Source organism: Scylla paramamosain, chromosome 31, assembly GCF_035594125.1.
Source record: "Scylla paramamosain isolate STU-SP2022 chromosome 31, ASM3559412v1, whole genome shotgun sequence".
Classification (NCBI taxonomy): Eukaryota; Metazoa; Arthropoda; class Malacostraca; order Decapoda; family Portunidae; genus Scylla; species Scylla paramamosain.
Window position 1 is genome coordinate 5,589,619 of NC_087181.1, and position 17,500 is coordinate 5,607,118.

Sequence of the window (17,500 nt, forward strand, 5' to 3'; positions counted from 1 at the left end):
CTATATGTTCTGTCCATCAATATACAGCTAATTTCTCTCTTTATCTGATTCATCGCTTACACTTACACTTTCTTCTTATTTGTTTATGTATATTGCTCTTCAACCATCCTGTGTTTCTTCACTTACCTACCCATTCGTCGATGTTTTATCTGTATATCTCTCCCTATCTAATACTTCCACCTTCTTATCAATCAACGGGAATTTATCAACATATTTTCCCACCTATGTACTATTATCCCTGTCTATCTGTCTATCTGTCTATTTATCTAATCTATTTTCTACTTACTGAACTGTCTATCTTCCCATCTATATATATTTATATCTACTTATATACCTATTCATTTATTCATGTATCTATCAATCTATCTATCCATCAATCTGTCCATCTATATATCAATCTATTTATCAGTCAGTCGATCTATTTATTAACCATTTACCCATCCAGCCATCTATCTGTAAATCTGCCTGTTCAACCAGATACCTATTCATTAATCAATTCGTCAGACCAATAACACATTTCTCTATCTGCGCCTGAACATACTCACCGACCCATCTCCCCGCTCACCGCCACTGTACCGAGATAATGCACCCTCAATACACTCCTATACTCGGCGGCGGCTAGGCAACGCTATTTCGACATGTTCCACTAAGCATCCCTGCTTATAAGGGGAGACAAGGCCCTGCTAATGCTACGGGACTGGAGGAGGAGGGGGAGGAAGAGGAGGGGCGTCTGTTGCAAGCATTATGTCGGCGAAAGGAAGGATGGAACGTAAGGGAGAGAGGATGAAGGATGGTGGAGCGAGGGAAGAGAAGAGAGGAATTCGTGAAAATGGGAGAAGCTGAGAGTGAAGTGTTGTGGTAGTGGTGGTAGTAGTAGTAGTAGTAGTAGTAGTAGTAGTAGTAGTAGTAGTAGTAGTAGTAGTAGTAGTAGTAGTAGTAGTAGTGGTGGTGGTTGTGGTGGTATAGTTCGTAATTTTTCTGTTCCTCCTTCTTAGGGTGAATTGTAGATTTTTTTTCACTCTACTAAAAATTTTTTTTTTTTTTTTTTTTGTCTTTTGCACAAAATAGAAAAAAATCAACATTTCCGAAAAGACGGTATTCAAAAGAAAGTAAGCTTCTTCACTTGTCTTATTCATTATGACGTAACATTCTGAGGTAATTTGTGCGTCCAAAGGCACAGACAAAGGGGTGTTTGAAGTGGATGTTTTTACTAATGCTGTTATTACCCTCCTCCTCCTCCTCCTCCTCCTCCTTTTTTTGCATAGGAATAATAATAGAATCTCACTTCATTCTTTCCAATCAAAACGCAGCCAGTTTTTCCCACATAGCGCGATGGTTTTTCCACGCCAGCACAAGCACGAGGGCGTGTCGGTTTGGCAGTCATACACTGCTCTAGCTTACTTTACTAAAGGGTAGTTAATCTAAATTAATTCCAAAGCGATATGTAAAGACCTGTATGAGTGTTTGTTTTGGTTATCCTATGTAATCACATGTTGTAATCCTCATTTTCTTCGTCCGCATTCTCCTGTTATTGATCAACTTTGTGATTTTAAGTACTAGAGGTCAAAGTTGCAGGCGATAACCTGTGTATCCAGCCCTAAAGGGAAAGGTACACAAACACAGTGACCGAAGCTGTGGCCTGATTGACTGCCGCCTCCCTGGAAAGCGCAACGCAAGGATTCTGCACCACCCCTCAACAACCAAACTGTGCCTTCACCTGCGCTACGCACACACCACATCACACAACTATCATGCAGTTACACTCTCCCTCACAAACAAAAGTAGACAGACCACAACTCTTTCCCTCACTATTCTCTCAAGTTCTCTGTGGTTTTTCTATACCACGTGGTATCAATTCCTGTATCTTGTCAGCTTCTGCTGGAGAGATTGGTGGGGTGGAACCTTCTGTACTATCCTGTATCTCCCAATAATAGTTAATGTAGAATAATTATCCAAACAGCCTCGTCAGTAACTCAAGGTTTGGTCTTCCGTTGCATTCCTTTGTATTCCTTTGTGTTCTTTCCTCCTCCTCCTCCTCCTCCTCCTCCTCCTCCTCCTGCCTGCTGCTGGATGTGATGGCTCATGAATAACATGTGAATATGTTCTTAAACCACTCAGTGAAATCATAATTCGAGCTGAGAGAGAGAGAGAGAGAGAGAGAGAGAGAGAGAGAGAGAGAGAGAGAGAGAGAGAGAGAGAGAGAGAGAGAGAGAGAGAGAGAGAGAGAGAGAGAGAGAGAGAGAGAGAGAGATTCATGGCAAAAAGTAAATTCTTTCATACAAATGCACCACATTAAGCGCCTCCAGCGTAAGACTGTATAATTATCAGGCAGGAAGCGCGGCAGTAAACACGTCAAGTCTATGGAGAAGGCAGGGCGTGTTTCACTTGCTGGTCTTGCCTCTCACTTTTTTAATATACGTTTTCTTTTTTTGCTTTTCTTTTTTTTCCTTGCATGGATTGACAAGGTGTGGAATAATAGTAAGAAAATACAAATTATACAAAAACTGAATTGGTGTCACTCCAGATAATAATCCTGCTCTTTACTACAACAACAACGACAACAACAACAAAAACAACAACAACTACTACTACTACTACTACTACTACTACTACTAGTAGTAGTAGTAGTAGTAGTAGTAGTAGCAGTAGTAGTAGTAGTAGTAGTAGTAGTAGTAGTAGTAGTAGTAGTAGTAGTAGTAGTAGTAGTAGTAGTAGTAGTAGTAGTACTACTACTACTACTACTACTAGAAGTAGTAGTAGCAGTAGTAGTAGTAGTAGTAGTAGTAGTAGTAGTAGTAGTAGTAGTAGTAGTAGTAGTAGTAGTAGTAGTAGTAGTAGTAGTACTACTACTACTACTACTACTACTACTACTACTACTACTACTACTACTACTACTATTACTACTATTACTATTACTATTACTATTACTATTACTAACCTAACCTAACCTAACCTAACCTAACCTAATCCTAGTACCCTATTTATCCTGTTTCTAGCCTCCATGCATTATTTTCCTAGACGGAGTTCACAGCTAACTATAACTCCTAAATCTTTCTCGTACCCTGTAACTACCAGAGATTGTTCGTTTAATGTGTACCTACTGTGTGGGTTTCCTCTACCTACGCTAAGTACTTTACATTTATTGATACTAAATTGCATTTGCCATATGTCCGTCCATTCATTCATCCTAAATCTGCCTGCAAGGCGAAGGCACCCGTTTCTGATCTAATTAATCTATCTTTGTGTCATCCGCAAATTTACTAACATCACTACTAATTCCACTAACCAAGGCATTGATATATATTAGAAAAAACAATGTCCCTAATACTGATCCCTGTGGCACCCCACTGATTACAATGTCATGGCCTCACTCGGATTTCGAGCCGTTTATTACAACTCTTTCTCGCCTGTCGCTAAGCCATGACCCTATCCAGCCTAACACCTTCCCATCTATCCCGTGTGCCCTAACCTTTCTCAGGAGCCTTTCATGGGGTACCTTGTCAAATGCTTTACTAAAGTCAAGATACAAGATATCATAACTATCACCATTATCCACTGCCTCGTACTCGTACTCTTTACGGTAAAAACTTAATAAGTTTATCATGCAAGACTTCCCCTTCGTGAAGCCATGCTGTGATTAATTTATCAAGTTATGTTTGTCTAAATGTTCCCTAATGTTCCTCGCTCTTATTAACTCTAATATTTTACCTATAACTGAATTTAAGCTGACAGATCTATAGTTAGACGCTAAAGTTTTATCTCCTTTCTTAAAGATGGGTACTACATTAGCCTGCTTCCACATTACTGGTACCTCACCTGACTCAAGTGATTTCCTAAAGACAGAGACTAACAGCTCACTAATAACCTCTTTGCATTCCTTAAGTACTCTGGGATATATTTCATCTGGTCCTGGTGTCTTGAACTTTTTTTAGCCTATCTATCTCCTGTTCCACAATCTCTCTAGTTATGGAAATATCTGTCAGCTTCTCATTCTCATCTGCTCTAAACATATGTTCACTATCTGGCATATCCTGCATGTTTTCCTGGGTGAAGACGGATGAAAAATACTCATTCAGAATTTTACTAATCTCCTCCCCAGAACTAACCAGTTCCCCATCTGCTGCCTGTAATGGACCTATAGTATCCTTATTCTTCGTCCTCTATTCGTGATAAAATCCCTTGGGGGTCCGTCTTCACATGGCTGGCTACACTTAATTCATAATTGCCCTTAGCTTTCCTCGTTAACTTCCTGACTGTTCTAACTAATTCATTATATTGTGACCTTAAAACTTCTTCACCTGCCCTTAATGTCTTATATATACTTCTCTTCCACCCTATATAATGTTTTAACCTAGCAGTCATCCATTTAGGATAATTTTTCTGTGATCTTATTGCCCTATACGGGATATATGCTAACTGACCTGTATGAACTTTATCTACGAAATATTTATACAATTCATCTACATTTACTTCACCTAATTCCCTCATCTCGGCCCCTACCATCCTCTCTACTCGCTCATCTACTCGCCTCGACCTCACCTCTCTCATTTCAGCATGACCTGACATTCCACCATACTCACACCCATATACCCCTCCCTCTCTCCTCCGCCCCTTCCGAACACATCTTACCTCCTCTTGTCCTACACCCTCACACCTCACCTCACCTCTCACATCTTGCCTTATCTCTCTCAACTCCGTCCCGGACCTGACCTCACCCGTCATCCGTTGCCAGTCAACTCCTTGGAGGTACCTTTTTAATTCCTCAAATTCTGCTCTCCTAAAGTCAGGTATTTTACTAGTGTTATTGCTTCTAAAAGTTTCTTCCCATTTTAAATTGTATCTAATTTCCCTATGGTCAATGTTACCTAGCTGTCCTCCAACCTCTACCTGCGTGACTGCTTCCTCCCTGTTAGTAAGAATTAATCTAGAATATTATTCCCCCTTGTGGGTTCTACGACTACCTGTTTTAAAAAATTATCCTGAATTACCTTAAAAAATTCTGCTTCCTTGTTACCCACCATCAGACTCCAGTCGATATTCCTAAAATTAAAATCTCCTACCACACATACCTGACGGTACCTGCCTGCTCTATTTATTTCCTGCCACAGTGAGGTGTTAATTTCCTTTGTACTGGTCGGTGATCTGTACACTACTCCCACTACTGTACATTGCTGTACTACTACTGCTTTCCTATCTGTTTTAAATCTACTGTTAATACAACACTGTAATGTGTCCCTAACGTATAACGCGACGCCTCCTCCTCTCCTGTTTTCCCTATCTTTATAGAACAATGTATAACCATCTATCTTGACCTCTGGATTAAATACTTTTCCTCACATATCTAACCAAGTTTCAGTTAAAGCAATATCAAATTTCTCTACACACACTATTCTTCTAAGCAAGTCTATTTTATTCAAAATACTGCTACATTTTGTGTGGTAAATACTTAAGCTATTTCTCACCTTCCCTGAGCTAGCTACCTTTCTAGATTTAACTCATTTCTCCTATGTTTACTCCTCACAACACCTTCTTCCCACAACCCTTTCCCGTATATGAAGTGAGTTATGGCAAATAATTGGCGCATTTTGTGCGCTCGAGCTCGATCTGTAGTGATGAGGCGATAGTTGTGCGAGTTGCGAGGCAGAAACCTTCGCCCACATGCCGATAAATCGAAATATGCAAAATACAGCAAAAAAAGGTGAGTCTGACGAAGAAATTAAATAAAATAACAAAGATACGCCTTCAAAAGTTACCAAGAAGTGTTTCCGAAAATAAAATCGAAACTTTTATATACGATGGACATCAAAAGGTGCTCCTGGCCAAATCATCGTTGTGCCCTCCAGGGCCAGGCGGGAGCGGTGGGGTGTACAGATGTGCGGTAACAAAAATAGAGCCCCCTCGCTCCGCTACGGGAATGATCCCTCCAAAGATATTAAATACGTTACTAAATGATTAAGAAAATCATGAATTATCTTTCATTCGCTGACAAGGAAAATAAAAACGTGAGGAAAACTAATATTTTCAGAAATCTACAACGACGAGCCTCTAAAAAAAGGGAGACAAATAGTGTGGGCCGGCTCTAGTCATCAAGGCCCACGTCACCTTGACTTTTCAAGGCGACAATCAACACACACAGAGACAAATAAGAACACTTCACAGAACTATACAAGCTTTCCTCTCTTTGATTTTACTTGAATAAAGCTGCAACAAAGGTTATGACGCTAAAAAGTTACCTTAGGTTAGGTCACAAATATCATGGTGGTGGCGCTTCCCGGGAAATCAGAGTTAAAAATAATATCAATACCAATTGAACAAAGAAAATATAAATATCTTTTCTCCATAGAAGGAGAGTTTTTTTTTTTTTTTTACGTGGAAACCAAATTCACACTAAATGAAATGTGTTACAGTAATAGTTTCCAAGGACACTTTATCATAACGGGCAAAATAGTATTAATCTACATAACGGTAAAACACACTAAAGGATAAATAGACATAAACTAGAAGATCTGATATTTGTTACCTAAAAAAGACCTCAAGTGAATATTCCCATTATTGTGGAAAGTTTTTTGTAATTGCATCTTTCCTTTCTTCACTCATATATACGTACATACAATAAAAAAAAAAAAAATATATATATATAAAACGAACGCAAAAATGACAGCTAATTCTTAGGTTTCAATTGAATCTCTAAGTAAATATTTATACCAAAAAGATGACACCATTATAGAAAACATATGATTTCGTATCCTTTTTTTCTCTATGCATAAATTAAAATAAGCACACGAAGACTGGAATACAAAAATTATAGTTTTGAAAAAGATTCTCGGTTAATCCTCAAAGGACTTTTTTCCCTGTAAGATGTTGCAATGAACATTATAGACTAAATTTACATTCTGTCTTCTTTCATATATATACCCTAGGAAGGCAGAAAAATGGGAGACAAAAAACAACGCATTGGAAAAAGGTTTAAACTAATCCTTCAATGGATAACACTACTGACACGATACCATGGAAGCACATCCTTTCTTTCCTTCACAGATTCGTGGGAAGCTGACAGGAGAAAGGCAGGCAACAGTGACAGGTTTCCGTTGACATGAATAAAAAAAAAAGTTTAACAGCGAGATCAAAATAGAGGGCACATGATGTAATGAAGCAGGTACTCACTTTCCTCCTGCATGTGTTGGGAGTGTTCACCGCGGCACCACCTGCCATCCTTTCCTGAAAATATCAAAACATCCACATAAAAAAGTGATGCAGCTTCACTATTCTAAAAAGAGCTAAAAATGAAGCATCATAAACAGAACCACCAGAAATCCTTTACTGCACGAGTTAACAACATACACATGAACAAAAGAGGAAAGAATAAATACTGAACAAAAACACGAAATGTCATAAACAAAACGTGTCAAATTTCTCCAAGCAAGAACACATGGATACATGGAAAACAACACTGAAAACAGAACACACTTCAAACGCTGAGAATGTTAAATATGCACAACAGCTGCAACAAAATAAAACGAACAAACACCATTACATATATAACAAGATCAAATAAGAAAATAAAAAGAAGCAAAAATAATAAATGTAAAGCTTGCCAACATTCAGCGGTGTCTAGAATATGAAGGTGGTAGTTAAGTGAGACTGAAGAGGAGGAGCACAAGTCATGCTGCGATTGATGCATGAAGGCAATCAAGGGAGAGGGTCGCACAGAGGAGGCGGGACGCAAGGCGCCTTCAGGCCAGTCACTGCTGGTGTCCCTCGCCTCCCCTTCCTGCCTCGCTGCGAGGTGAAGGGGCCACTACCACCGCTGCCTCAACACTTACACTACCTTTGCGTCTCAACACTGAAATGCTTCAATGAATGGGAATGAACGGGAAAGTAATGGTCACTTAGAATTGCTTATAACAAGTACATGTTACTAAGTGTTGTAAATCAATCTGTCTGTCTGCGTCTGTCTGTTTATCTCTGCCTCACATGTTCACTATAATGCTCTGTAAGAATGAGCATCCCAATCTCTGTTGCTTTGTTGCAGCGCATCTATTTGTATTAATGTTGTGTGTGTGTGTGTGTGTGTGCGTGTGGTGTAACATTACGAGTGGAACAATATTTACGAGTATGGGTCAGTAGGTCTGTCTTCTGGTATATTTAGTAGTTTTAGGAAATCAATGACAACTACGTATTGTGCACGAAAAATGGCATACCGTAAATACGAGGCCATGAGAGAAAAATATAGTTAGGTCACTATGTTTGCATTTTCTTCGCTTACAGTAATTGTTATCACGAAAGAATATACGAGTGACGGAAGAGGCATACGTTTATATTGTGCAAACATTATGCTGTATTAATATCCCACTGACTAATTCAGTTAGACTTTTGGTTAAGTACTCACTGCAGGGCACGGTAAACTATTTATTAAAGTATTTTACAAAAAAATTGTGAAAATATATTCATTGGAATGAAATATTCCAGTTTCTGCCGCTATTTAAAACTACTTTGTCCATGTCTGTGCCTGCCCGCACATCCATCTGTCCCTCTGTCTATTTGTCTGTCTGTCTGTCTGCTTCCTTGCCTTCTATTTTTGCCTGCCTGCCTGTCTGCCTGCTTCTTTGCCTGCCTATCCTCTTCAAGTTAGCCTGACTATTTCCCTGTCACCCTGTCTGTCTGCCTGCTTTCTTTCTTTCTTTTTTGTATGTCCATCCACCTCTTTCCCCGCAAGTTAGTCTTTCTGCCTCTTTGCTTGCTTGCTTGCTTGCTTGCCTCCCTGCCTGTCTGTTTGCCCGTCTGCCTTCCTGCCTACCTGTCCCCCTCCCCCTCTCTCTCTCTCTCTCTCTCTCTCTCTCTCTCTCTCTCTCTCTCTCTCTCTCTCTCTCTCTCTCTCTCTCTCTCTGATGATTATCTAAACAAGTCAAAACATTATTTAAACCACTACTACGAAATACCAAGGTACTTGAAGGCTTGTCTGTAAGTGGTATCAGTGTGAACAGGTTACATCACGCTCCTATACAATCATGATTTACGCAGCAAACCCTCCATAGTAGGTTGGCAGGCACTTCCCACACGTTAAGGAGTCCTTCTTCATTTCGCTCTCTAATTTAAACTTCTTTATACAAATGAAATTAAACTTCGGGATTTAAATGGTCACTTTCTTTCTTAGCGCATAAACAAAAATGTCCTTCACAAATATAACGAAAATATTTATATTAAAAAAAAAACAATAATAATATTCGAGCCACGCTCCACAGTAACGAAAGCTTTCATAGATATAGGAAAATATTGCAAAGGTCGCACTGAAATATTATTTATCACCGTACAACTACCATACCTAATTCCCGGGAGCAGACTCATGCAGGATAGAAAAAGATGAAACACCAATAAATACTGGTAGAGAGTCATTAGAACATGCCAATTCATCAACGAACTCCCGGGAGAGAGAGAGAGAGAGAGAGAGAGAGAGAGAGAGAGAGAGAGAGAGAGAGAGAGAGAGAGAGAGAGAGAGAGAGAGAGAGAGAGAGAGATATATATATATATATATATATATATATATATATATATATATATATATATATATATATATATATATATATATATATATATATATATATATATATATATATATATATATATATATATATATATATATATATATATATATATAACAGAGAAAAGGAAGGATAAAATGAAAAACAGGAATATAAGGGTGACGGCAGGCAGGCAGGCAGGCACTCAGGGAGGCAGGAAGGAAGGAAGGAAGGAAGGAAGGAAGGAAGGAAGGAAGGAAGGAAGGAAGGAAGGAAGGAAGGAAGGAAGGAAGGAAAAAAACAAAAACAAGTATCAATATAATAAACATAATAAATAATAATAAATATTAACAAAAATAATGACAGGGAGATACATTACATTGCACGTGTATCTAAGAGTGAACATTACTCACGGCTCACCAGCACTCCCCGGCACACAGCTAATCCTGGCGCTAGTGAGGGTCTGAGGAGGAAAGACGCTTACTTTCCCTTGGCTTACAAACGAAAGCGTGCTCTACCGTACCTCCCATCAGGAAGCCACGCTAATTGGGTATTAAAAGATGGAGTGTGCTTTTCAGTATTTCTATTTCAGGAACACCGCCACTAGAACAACTAATTGCTTACTGTCCAAGGCAGGTACAGAGAGAGAGAGAGAGAGAGAGAGAGAGAGAGAGAGAGAGAGAGAGAGAGAGAGAGAGAGAGAGAGAGAGAGAGAGAGAGAGAGAGAGAGAGAGAGAGAGAGAGAGAGAGAGAGAGAGATTTCCACGGCAAAGTAGAGATAACGAGGAGATAACGACTGCACTTTCTATAAATACCTAAACCTGCAATTCATTACGTGTATCAGAATGTCTTCTTGCAAAGGAAACTACTCCCAGCCTCCCACTCTCTCCTGTTCTGGCACCTGATCCCCGCTGACGCCAGGCATGTTGTGCGTTACCCAACTAATTATTAGCAGTGCTCTCTCTCTCTCTCTCTCTCTCTCTCTCTCTCTCTCTCTCTCTCTCTCTCTTATATATGATCTCCCATGAAGGCACTGAAAGCTCACACACTGCCCAAGTATCCATATCCACGTGTGATCGTGACATGTCAGTACTCGAGGTATTCATGAAAAGTCTGAAAGTTGATGACACTGGAGCTCTGACCAGGAATCTTGAATATCGTCTTTGAGTGCGTGATGCAGCTGGCAACAGGATGATCAGATAAAATCATTATGTCTATAAACTATAGGCTTGAGCATTCTGCAATACCGTTGAATATGTATATATATATATATATATATATATATATATATATATATATATATATATATATATATATATATATATATATATATATATATATATATATATATATATATATATATATATATATATATATATATATATATATATATATATATATATATATATATATATATATATATATATATATATATATATATATATATATATATATATATATATAATTCCTTTCAGTTTAATTATTTATCACATTACAATAAATGGGCTTGTAAATACAAAAAGTTTAAACATTTGCAATACCCAGAGTCGTGGGTGTTGTGCACGTTTTAATGTTTGTAATATGTAATATTTATATTAGCAGAAAATTTCCATTTCCTATGATTAAAAAAAAATGCATGTACACAAAACTGTAACAGAAAAATAGTACGAAATAAGCTCTAAATTTCAAGAGTATTCTTGGATAACATATTGTTTTGAAGTTATGTATAACCGCCATACACTATAAAGGAATTGGATATAAGTTGAAATAAAGTAAATGATCCTAATCCTAATTGCAAACTCGTGAAACGCGTTGCTATACAACATTTATATATCACAAAGTTATCAACTACTAGTACCTATATATATATATATATATATATATATATATATATATATATATATATATATATATATATATATATATATATATATATATATATATATATATATATATATATATATATATATATATATATATATATAGATAGTGTTTTTACTCTGACAGGCGATGCTACTGTTACGACGAAGACGATGAGAACGAGGACGACGACGATTAGAGGCACAGCACGAACGACGGCAAAAACAGCAGTGGTGACTTGTAAAGTTTAGCAGCAGCAGCAGCAGCAGCAGCAGCAGCAGCAGCAGCAACAGCAGCAGCAACAGCAGCAGCAACAGCAGCAGCAGCCGCAGCAGCACCAGCAGCAGCACCAGCAGTAGCAGCGGCAGCAGCAACAGCAGCAGCAGCAGCAGTAACAGCAGTAGCAACAACAACATTAGCAACAGCAACAGCGGCAGCGGCAGCAGCAGCAGCAGCAGCAGCAGCAGCAGCAGCAGCAGCAGCAGCAGCAGCAGTAGTAGTAGTAGTAGTAGTAGTAGTAGTAGTAGTAGTAGTAGTAGTAGTAGCAGCAGCAGAAGCAGTTGTTCTGGTTGTTATTGTTGAAGGAAGTAAAAGCAGCAATACCAACAAGAGCAGCAAGATCAGCGACTGCAACAGCAGCAGCAGCACCAGCTTCAGCAGCACCAGCAGCAGCAGCAGCAGCAACAGCAGCATATTAAGTGTAATAATCTCCAACAGATAAAACACGCGGTGAGAAGTAACACGAGGCATCCTGGACAAACACCTGTCCACCTCGGCCCTGCAGGAGCACCTCACCGGCCAGTGTTCTTTCAGTGTTAATTCACATCTCAGTCCTTTATGTATTGTTGTGCCGGCGAGGCAAGACGCCTTGAGGAGCGCCACGCGCCAGACATTCCTTCCCGGGCTGGTTTTCAACCTACGTCTGTCTTCACTTGTTAAATATAAATGTGTAGCAAGAAAGACAATTACCGTCTTTCCTTCAGTATTTAAAACTGTTAATGTCTTTATGCATTTGCCATCTTTTAATCCATGCTTCCATTTTTGGCATTATTTTGGTTTCCTGCTGTAGATTTTACGTTCATTATAAGAGTGAAATGTACTCCCAAGTGTGAAAAATTGCGATATCTCTAAACACAGCCCATCACAGGTTAAACTTAGCCTGGTGCCACAGAAAGTTTGATAAAACTAGAAAATAACAATTTTTCTTTACTTTTCAATGCTTTCTGGAAATAAAGGCAATTCCTGGAGTATTAGGAATCCCTGTTCTCTTTCTTCGTCCCGGTGGAGGAAACACAAAGACGCTCACTCTCATTCTAGATTTACACCTTCACCACCACCACCACCACCATAAATAAAAAAAAAAAATACACATAAATCTCTTGAACACGTGATGCCAGACCTATAGAAGATTAGATAAATTTATGGATAGTTGGGATGAGTGGACACAGGTTTGCAAGTCTTATACAAGAACTGCCGCCTGTGGACGGAGTAATAAGACAGTCTTCTGCAGGAGAAGATAAAAAAATAAGGAATAGGAGTAGGAATACAGCAACATTCTCGCATGCATAGTTGAAGTTGAAGTGTGGATGTCTGAAGCAGCAGCCTTGCCTGGCACTTTCACAGTCAGTCCCCTGTTAGTGTACTTTCCTTTCATGAATCCCTGGAACTTTTTTTCCCTCTCTAAACACAGCCCATCACAGGTCGAACTTAGCCTGGTGCCACAGAAAGTTTGACCAGTCGTAGTTTACATATATATGTTTCTTCCTCTGATGGCGGTGACGCTGCTGTTTCTTCCTCCGATAACAGTGGTGGTAATTCTTTTTCTTTGCTTCTTTTTCTTGTTTTCTTCCTCTGATGGCGGTAATGCTGCTGCTGCTGCTTCTTCTTCCTCTGATGGCGTTGCTTCCTGTTCTTGTTCTTCTAAGACAGTTTGGTGGTCTGAATTGGTTGGTGATAGGGTATTCAGAGTGGGGATAGTAGGAGTACTGCACACTCACCTCCCTTGCTCCCCAGTCATAATTCAAGTCAGGTTGGTGGAAGACTGGGAAGGGTAGGGAGGTGCTGCACACTCACCTCCCATGCTCCCCAGGTTACATTTGTAACATCAGTCAGGTTGGTTGTTTTTGGAGTTGCCGGGGTCAGTCAGTCAGGCCCAGTCAGTCAAGGGTAGTGCTACGCACTCACCTTGCCAAGATCAGAGGGGTGGTGGTGGTGGTGTGTACATTTGGAGTTGGTAGGATGAGTCACATTGGTGGTCAAAGTCAAACTGGGAGACTGGGAAGGGTAGGGAGGTGCTGCACACTCACCTCCCGTGCTTCCCAGGGGCGGTCAGGATGGTGGGTCTTTGGAGCTGCCAGGAGGAGTCACGGGAAGTGCTACGCACTCACCTTGCCAGGGTGGGGAGTACTGGTGGTGGTCGGTACAGTTAGAGTTGCTAGGATGAGTCAGGTTGGTGGTCAAAGTCAAACTAGAAGGCTGGGGAGGGTAGGGAGGTGCTGCACACTCACCTCCCGTGCTTCCCAGGTGGGGTGGTGGTCTTTGGAGTTGTCAGGGTCAGTCAGGTTGGTATTGTTTTATTTTCATTATTTATTGTTGATTGCCAGACTCAGTCATTTTATTGAGGGGGAAGTAAGAGTTTTATTGTTTTTACTTTATTTATTTATTTTTTTTTTTTATTTTTTTTTTCATTTATTTTGGGAAGGGTAGGGAAGAGTAGGGAGGTGCTGCACACTCACCTCCCATGCTCCCCAGGTTACATTTGTAACATTTGTCAGATTGGTTGTTTTTGGAGTTGCCGGGGTCAGTCAGTCAGGCCCACTCAGTCAAGGGAAGTGCTACGCACTCACCTTGAGGTGGTCTGTACATTTGGAGTTGGTAGGATGAGTCACATTGGTGGTGGAAGTCAAACTGGGAGACTGGGAAGGGTAGGGAGGTGCTGCACACTCACCTCCCATGCTCCCCAGAGTCCGTCAGTTTGGTGGTCTGTTGCCAGATTACAGTAAGATTTGTAGGTCAGTCAGGTTGGTTGTTTTTATGGTTGCCAGGGTCAGTAAGGCAGGTGGTAGGGAAGTGCTACGCACTCACCTAGCCAGGACAGGGTAGGATGTAGGGATGTATGGATCAGGGTCAGAGTGGGACACAGAGTAGGAGGTACTGTTGGTCTGTACATTTGGAGTTGTTCTTTGAAGTTGCCAGGATGAGTCAGGTCAAACTGGGAGACTGGGAAGTGTAGGGAGGTGCTGCACACTCACCTCCCATGCTCCCCAGGGCCAGTCAGTTAGGTGATTACATATCTGTAAGTCAGTCAGGTTGGTTGTTTTTGGAGTTGCCAGGGTCAGTCAGTCAGGGTCAGTCCAGGGAAGTGCTACGCACTCACCTTGCCGAGATCAGAAGGGTGGTGGTGGTGGTGGTGGTCTGTACAGTTGGAGTTGCTCTTTGGAGTTGGTAGGATGAGTCAGATTGGTGGTCAATGTCAAACTGGGAGACTGGGAAGGGTAGGGAGGTGCTGCACACTCACCTCCCGTGCTTCCCAGGTGGGGTGGTGGTCTTTGGGGTTGTCAGGGTCAGTCAGTTGGTATTGTTTTATTTTTATTATTTATTGTTCATTGCCAGACTCAGTCAGTTTTATTGAAGTGCGACTAGGAGTTTTATTGTTCTTGTTTTATTTACTTATTTTTTCATTTATCTTTTTTTTATTACTTTTATTATTTTTTATACCTATATATATTTTATTCTTTTTAGTCTGGCAGTCCGTAGACTTTAGGAGAGAAGGGAAGTGCTGTGCACTCACCTCCCTTGCTCTCCCGAGGTCCGAGGTGGTAAGGAGGTTTTTATTTATTTTTATTTATTTATTTATTCATCTTTATTTATTTATTTATTTATTTATTTTTTTTTTTTGCGTGGTAGGTCTGTTGACAAGGGAAGTGCTATGCACTCACCTTAATTCTTTATTTATTATTTTTTTTTCTATCTTTTGCCTGGTAGGTTGGAAGAGAAGGGAAGTGCTATGCACTCACCTTTATTTATTTATTATTTTTTTTCTTTTTCGTTTTTTATTTTTTTTATTTTTTATTATTTTTTGCCTGGTAGTCCGTAGACTTGCCAGGGTTAGGTAGGGGAGAGAAGGGAAGCGCTGTGCACTCACCTCCCTTGCTCTCCCGGGGGCCGGTAAGGCGGTGCCTTCCTCCCCTGGGGAGGGGTAGGGAGGTGCTGCGCACTCACCTCCCCTCCTCCCCGTGGGCAGTTCCATCACACATGGTGATGGAGGGATGCTCTTTCAAGGTTTTTGTGAGTTCCGAGAGGGGGGTTCGAACCTACGCGCCCCTCACTTCCCTCACGCCAAACTCCAAGTGCATCACTCTACCCACTGGGCCACGAGGGCCCTTTTTCTTTTTTTTAAAGTTGGTCTATTTCCCCATCTTCCCCATCTTTTTTGTAAACTTGCTCTATTTAACCACCTTATGTTCACGCCAGTATGTATTAAAGAATTATGATGTCAATTATTTTCATAACGTTATTTATTTATTGTATTTTGTATGGGATATGACCGCTGGCATCCCACACACACTGGGTTCCCAAGACTGTCACTACGCCATGAAACCCCAACGGTAAACAAGATATATTTGAACACATCATTTCCCTTCCTGTGTTCATGCAGCACCAAAAGTTCAATAAGAAAAACTGCTGCTCATTCTAATGTGAACGTTCATCCCACAGTGATAATTAGATAACTGTTGACTTGTGGGAGTATGTCGTGGAGTACAAATAGCAGTAGGTAAGATCAGAGAACTTTACAGAGGCAGGAATTCCTTGGTTATGGAGCAGCCTTCTGGAACCCTCCCCTGTGCTGCACCACCACCACCGACAACAACAACAATAACAACAACACACCATTACACCTGTCCATCCTGCAGCACGAGAATGACTCAGCCCAGAGAACCACGGATTGCTTTATTCGTAATTCACGTCCACTCTCAACATAGACATCAATCAAATTATGTCACTGAAAAAAGTTGGTGAAGCACTCACTTCTTCACACAGGCTTTACTACCTATCAGCAGGATGAAAGCTTCCGACTGGGAGGAAGGGCGGCGTCGGGAAGGATTAAGAGAGAGAGAGGGTAGGGGGGACCAGCGGAGGCTGGAAGTGTGTTTATGCTTCATAGGTATAAAAAAGAATACTGCATGAAAAAGAAGAAAGACCTGTGCCCCTCCCACCCCTGCTCCCCGCGTGAGGCGATACGTGCTGAAGTGGTAATGTTGTTGTTGTTATTATTTTTATTATTATTATTGTTATTATTTTATTATTATCATTATTATTATTATTATTATTATTATTATTATTATTATTATTATTATTATCATTAAAATTATTATTATTATTACCGTCATCATCGTCATCAGCACCATCACTGTAGTGTAGCTGGTTTGTGTCCTTTTATTTCCGCGTCGTATCTTGTAAGCTGTAAGTTTTAATAGTTCAGTATTTGTAACGATGGAGACCTTGTTTTTTATTCTTTATGCTCTGCACGGTGTCATTGGCATTTACATCTATATTTTCTAAATAACCAGGAACGACAACAACAAGAGCAACAACAACAACAACAACAAAACAAACAAACAAACAACAAAAAAAACACTTACAATCACATTAGCAGGAACAATAGAGTACAAACATGCAATAAGACCAAACAACAACAACAACAACAACAACAACAACAACAACAAGCAAAAGCAATCATAAAAGAATAACATCCACACCGTGGCATTCCAACACCAGGAAAAGACTATTAAAAAGAAAAAGAAAAAGAAAAAGACAATAAGAATGAAAACAATATAATGACCGGCAGATGCGGGTGAGCACGAGGTCTGGGATATACTGTGTCATGTTAACGCCACTCAAAAAAAGATGACAACTGCGACAGCTAACCCTTCCCCACTACCACGCATATATGCACCACAAACGCCACCACCACCACCAGTACCACCACCACCATCATCACCACAACACCATCACAAAAACGACCATAGCAACAACACGAGACTGACATAGGTTGGCAGCATATGGGGTTGAAAAAAAAAAAAAAAAAATATATATATATATATATATATATATATATATAT

At 40.1% G+C, this 17,500-nt stretch overlaps 1 protein-coding gene across 3 annotated transcripts in view; it reads right to left on the reverse strand.

The window, feature by feature from the left end:
• Positions 1-17,500, reverse strand: part of LOC135116414 (uncharacterized) — a 148,849-nt gene that overhangs the window by 116,508 nt on the left and 14,841 nt on the right. For 2 of the 3 annotated variants that reach the window (XM_064033865.1, XM_064033863.1), the window contains exon 2: positions 7,165-7,218. The exons of the other annotated variant lie outside the window; for it this stretch is intronic. In XM_064033865.1, coding sequence (XP_063889935.1) covers positions 7,165-7,218 — 54 coding nt within the window. The remainder of the gene's footprint in view (positions 1-7,164; positions 7,219-17,500) is intronic. 3 annotated transcript variants of the gene reach the window in all.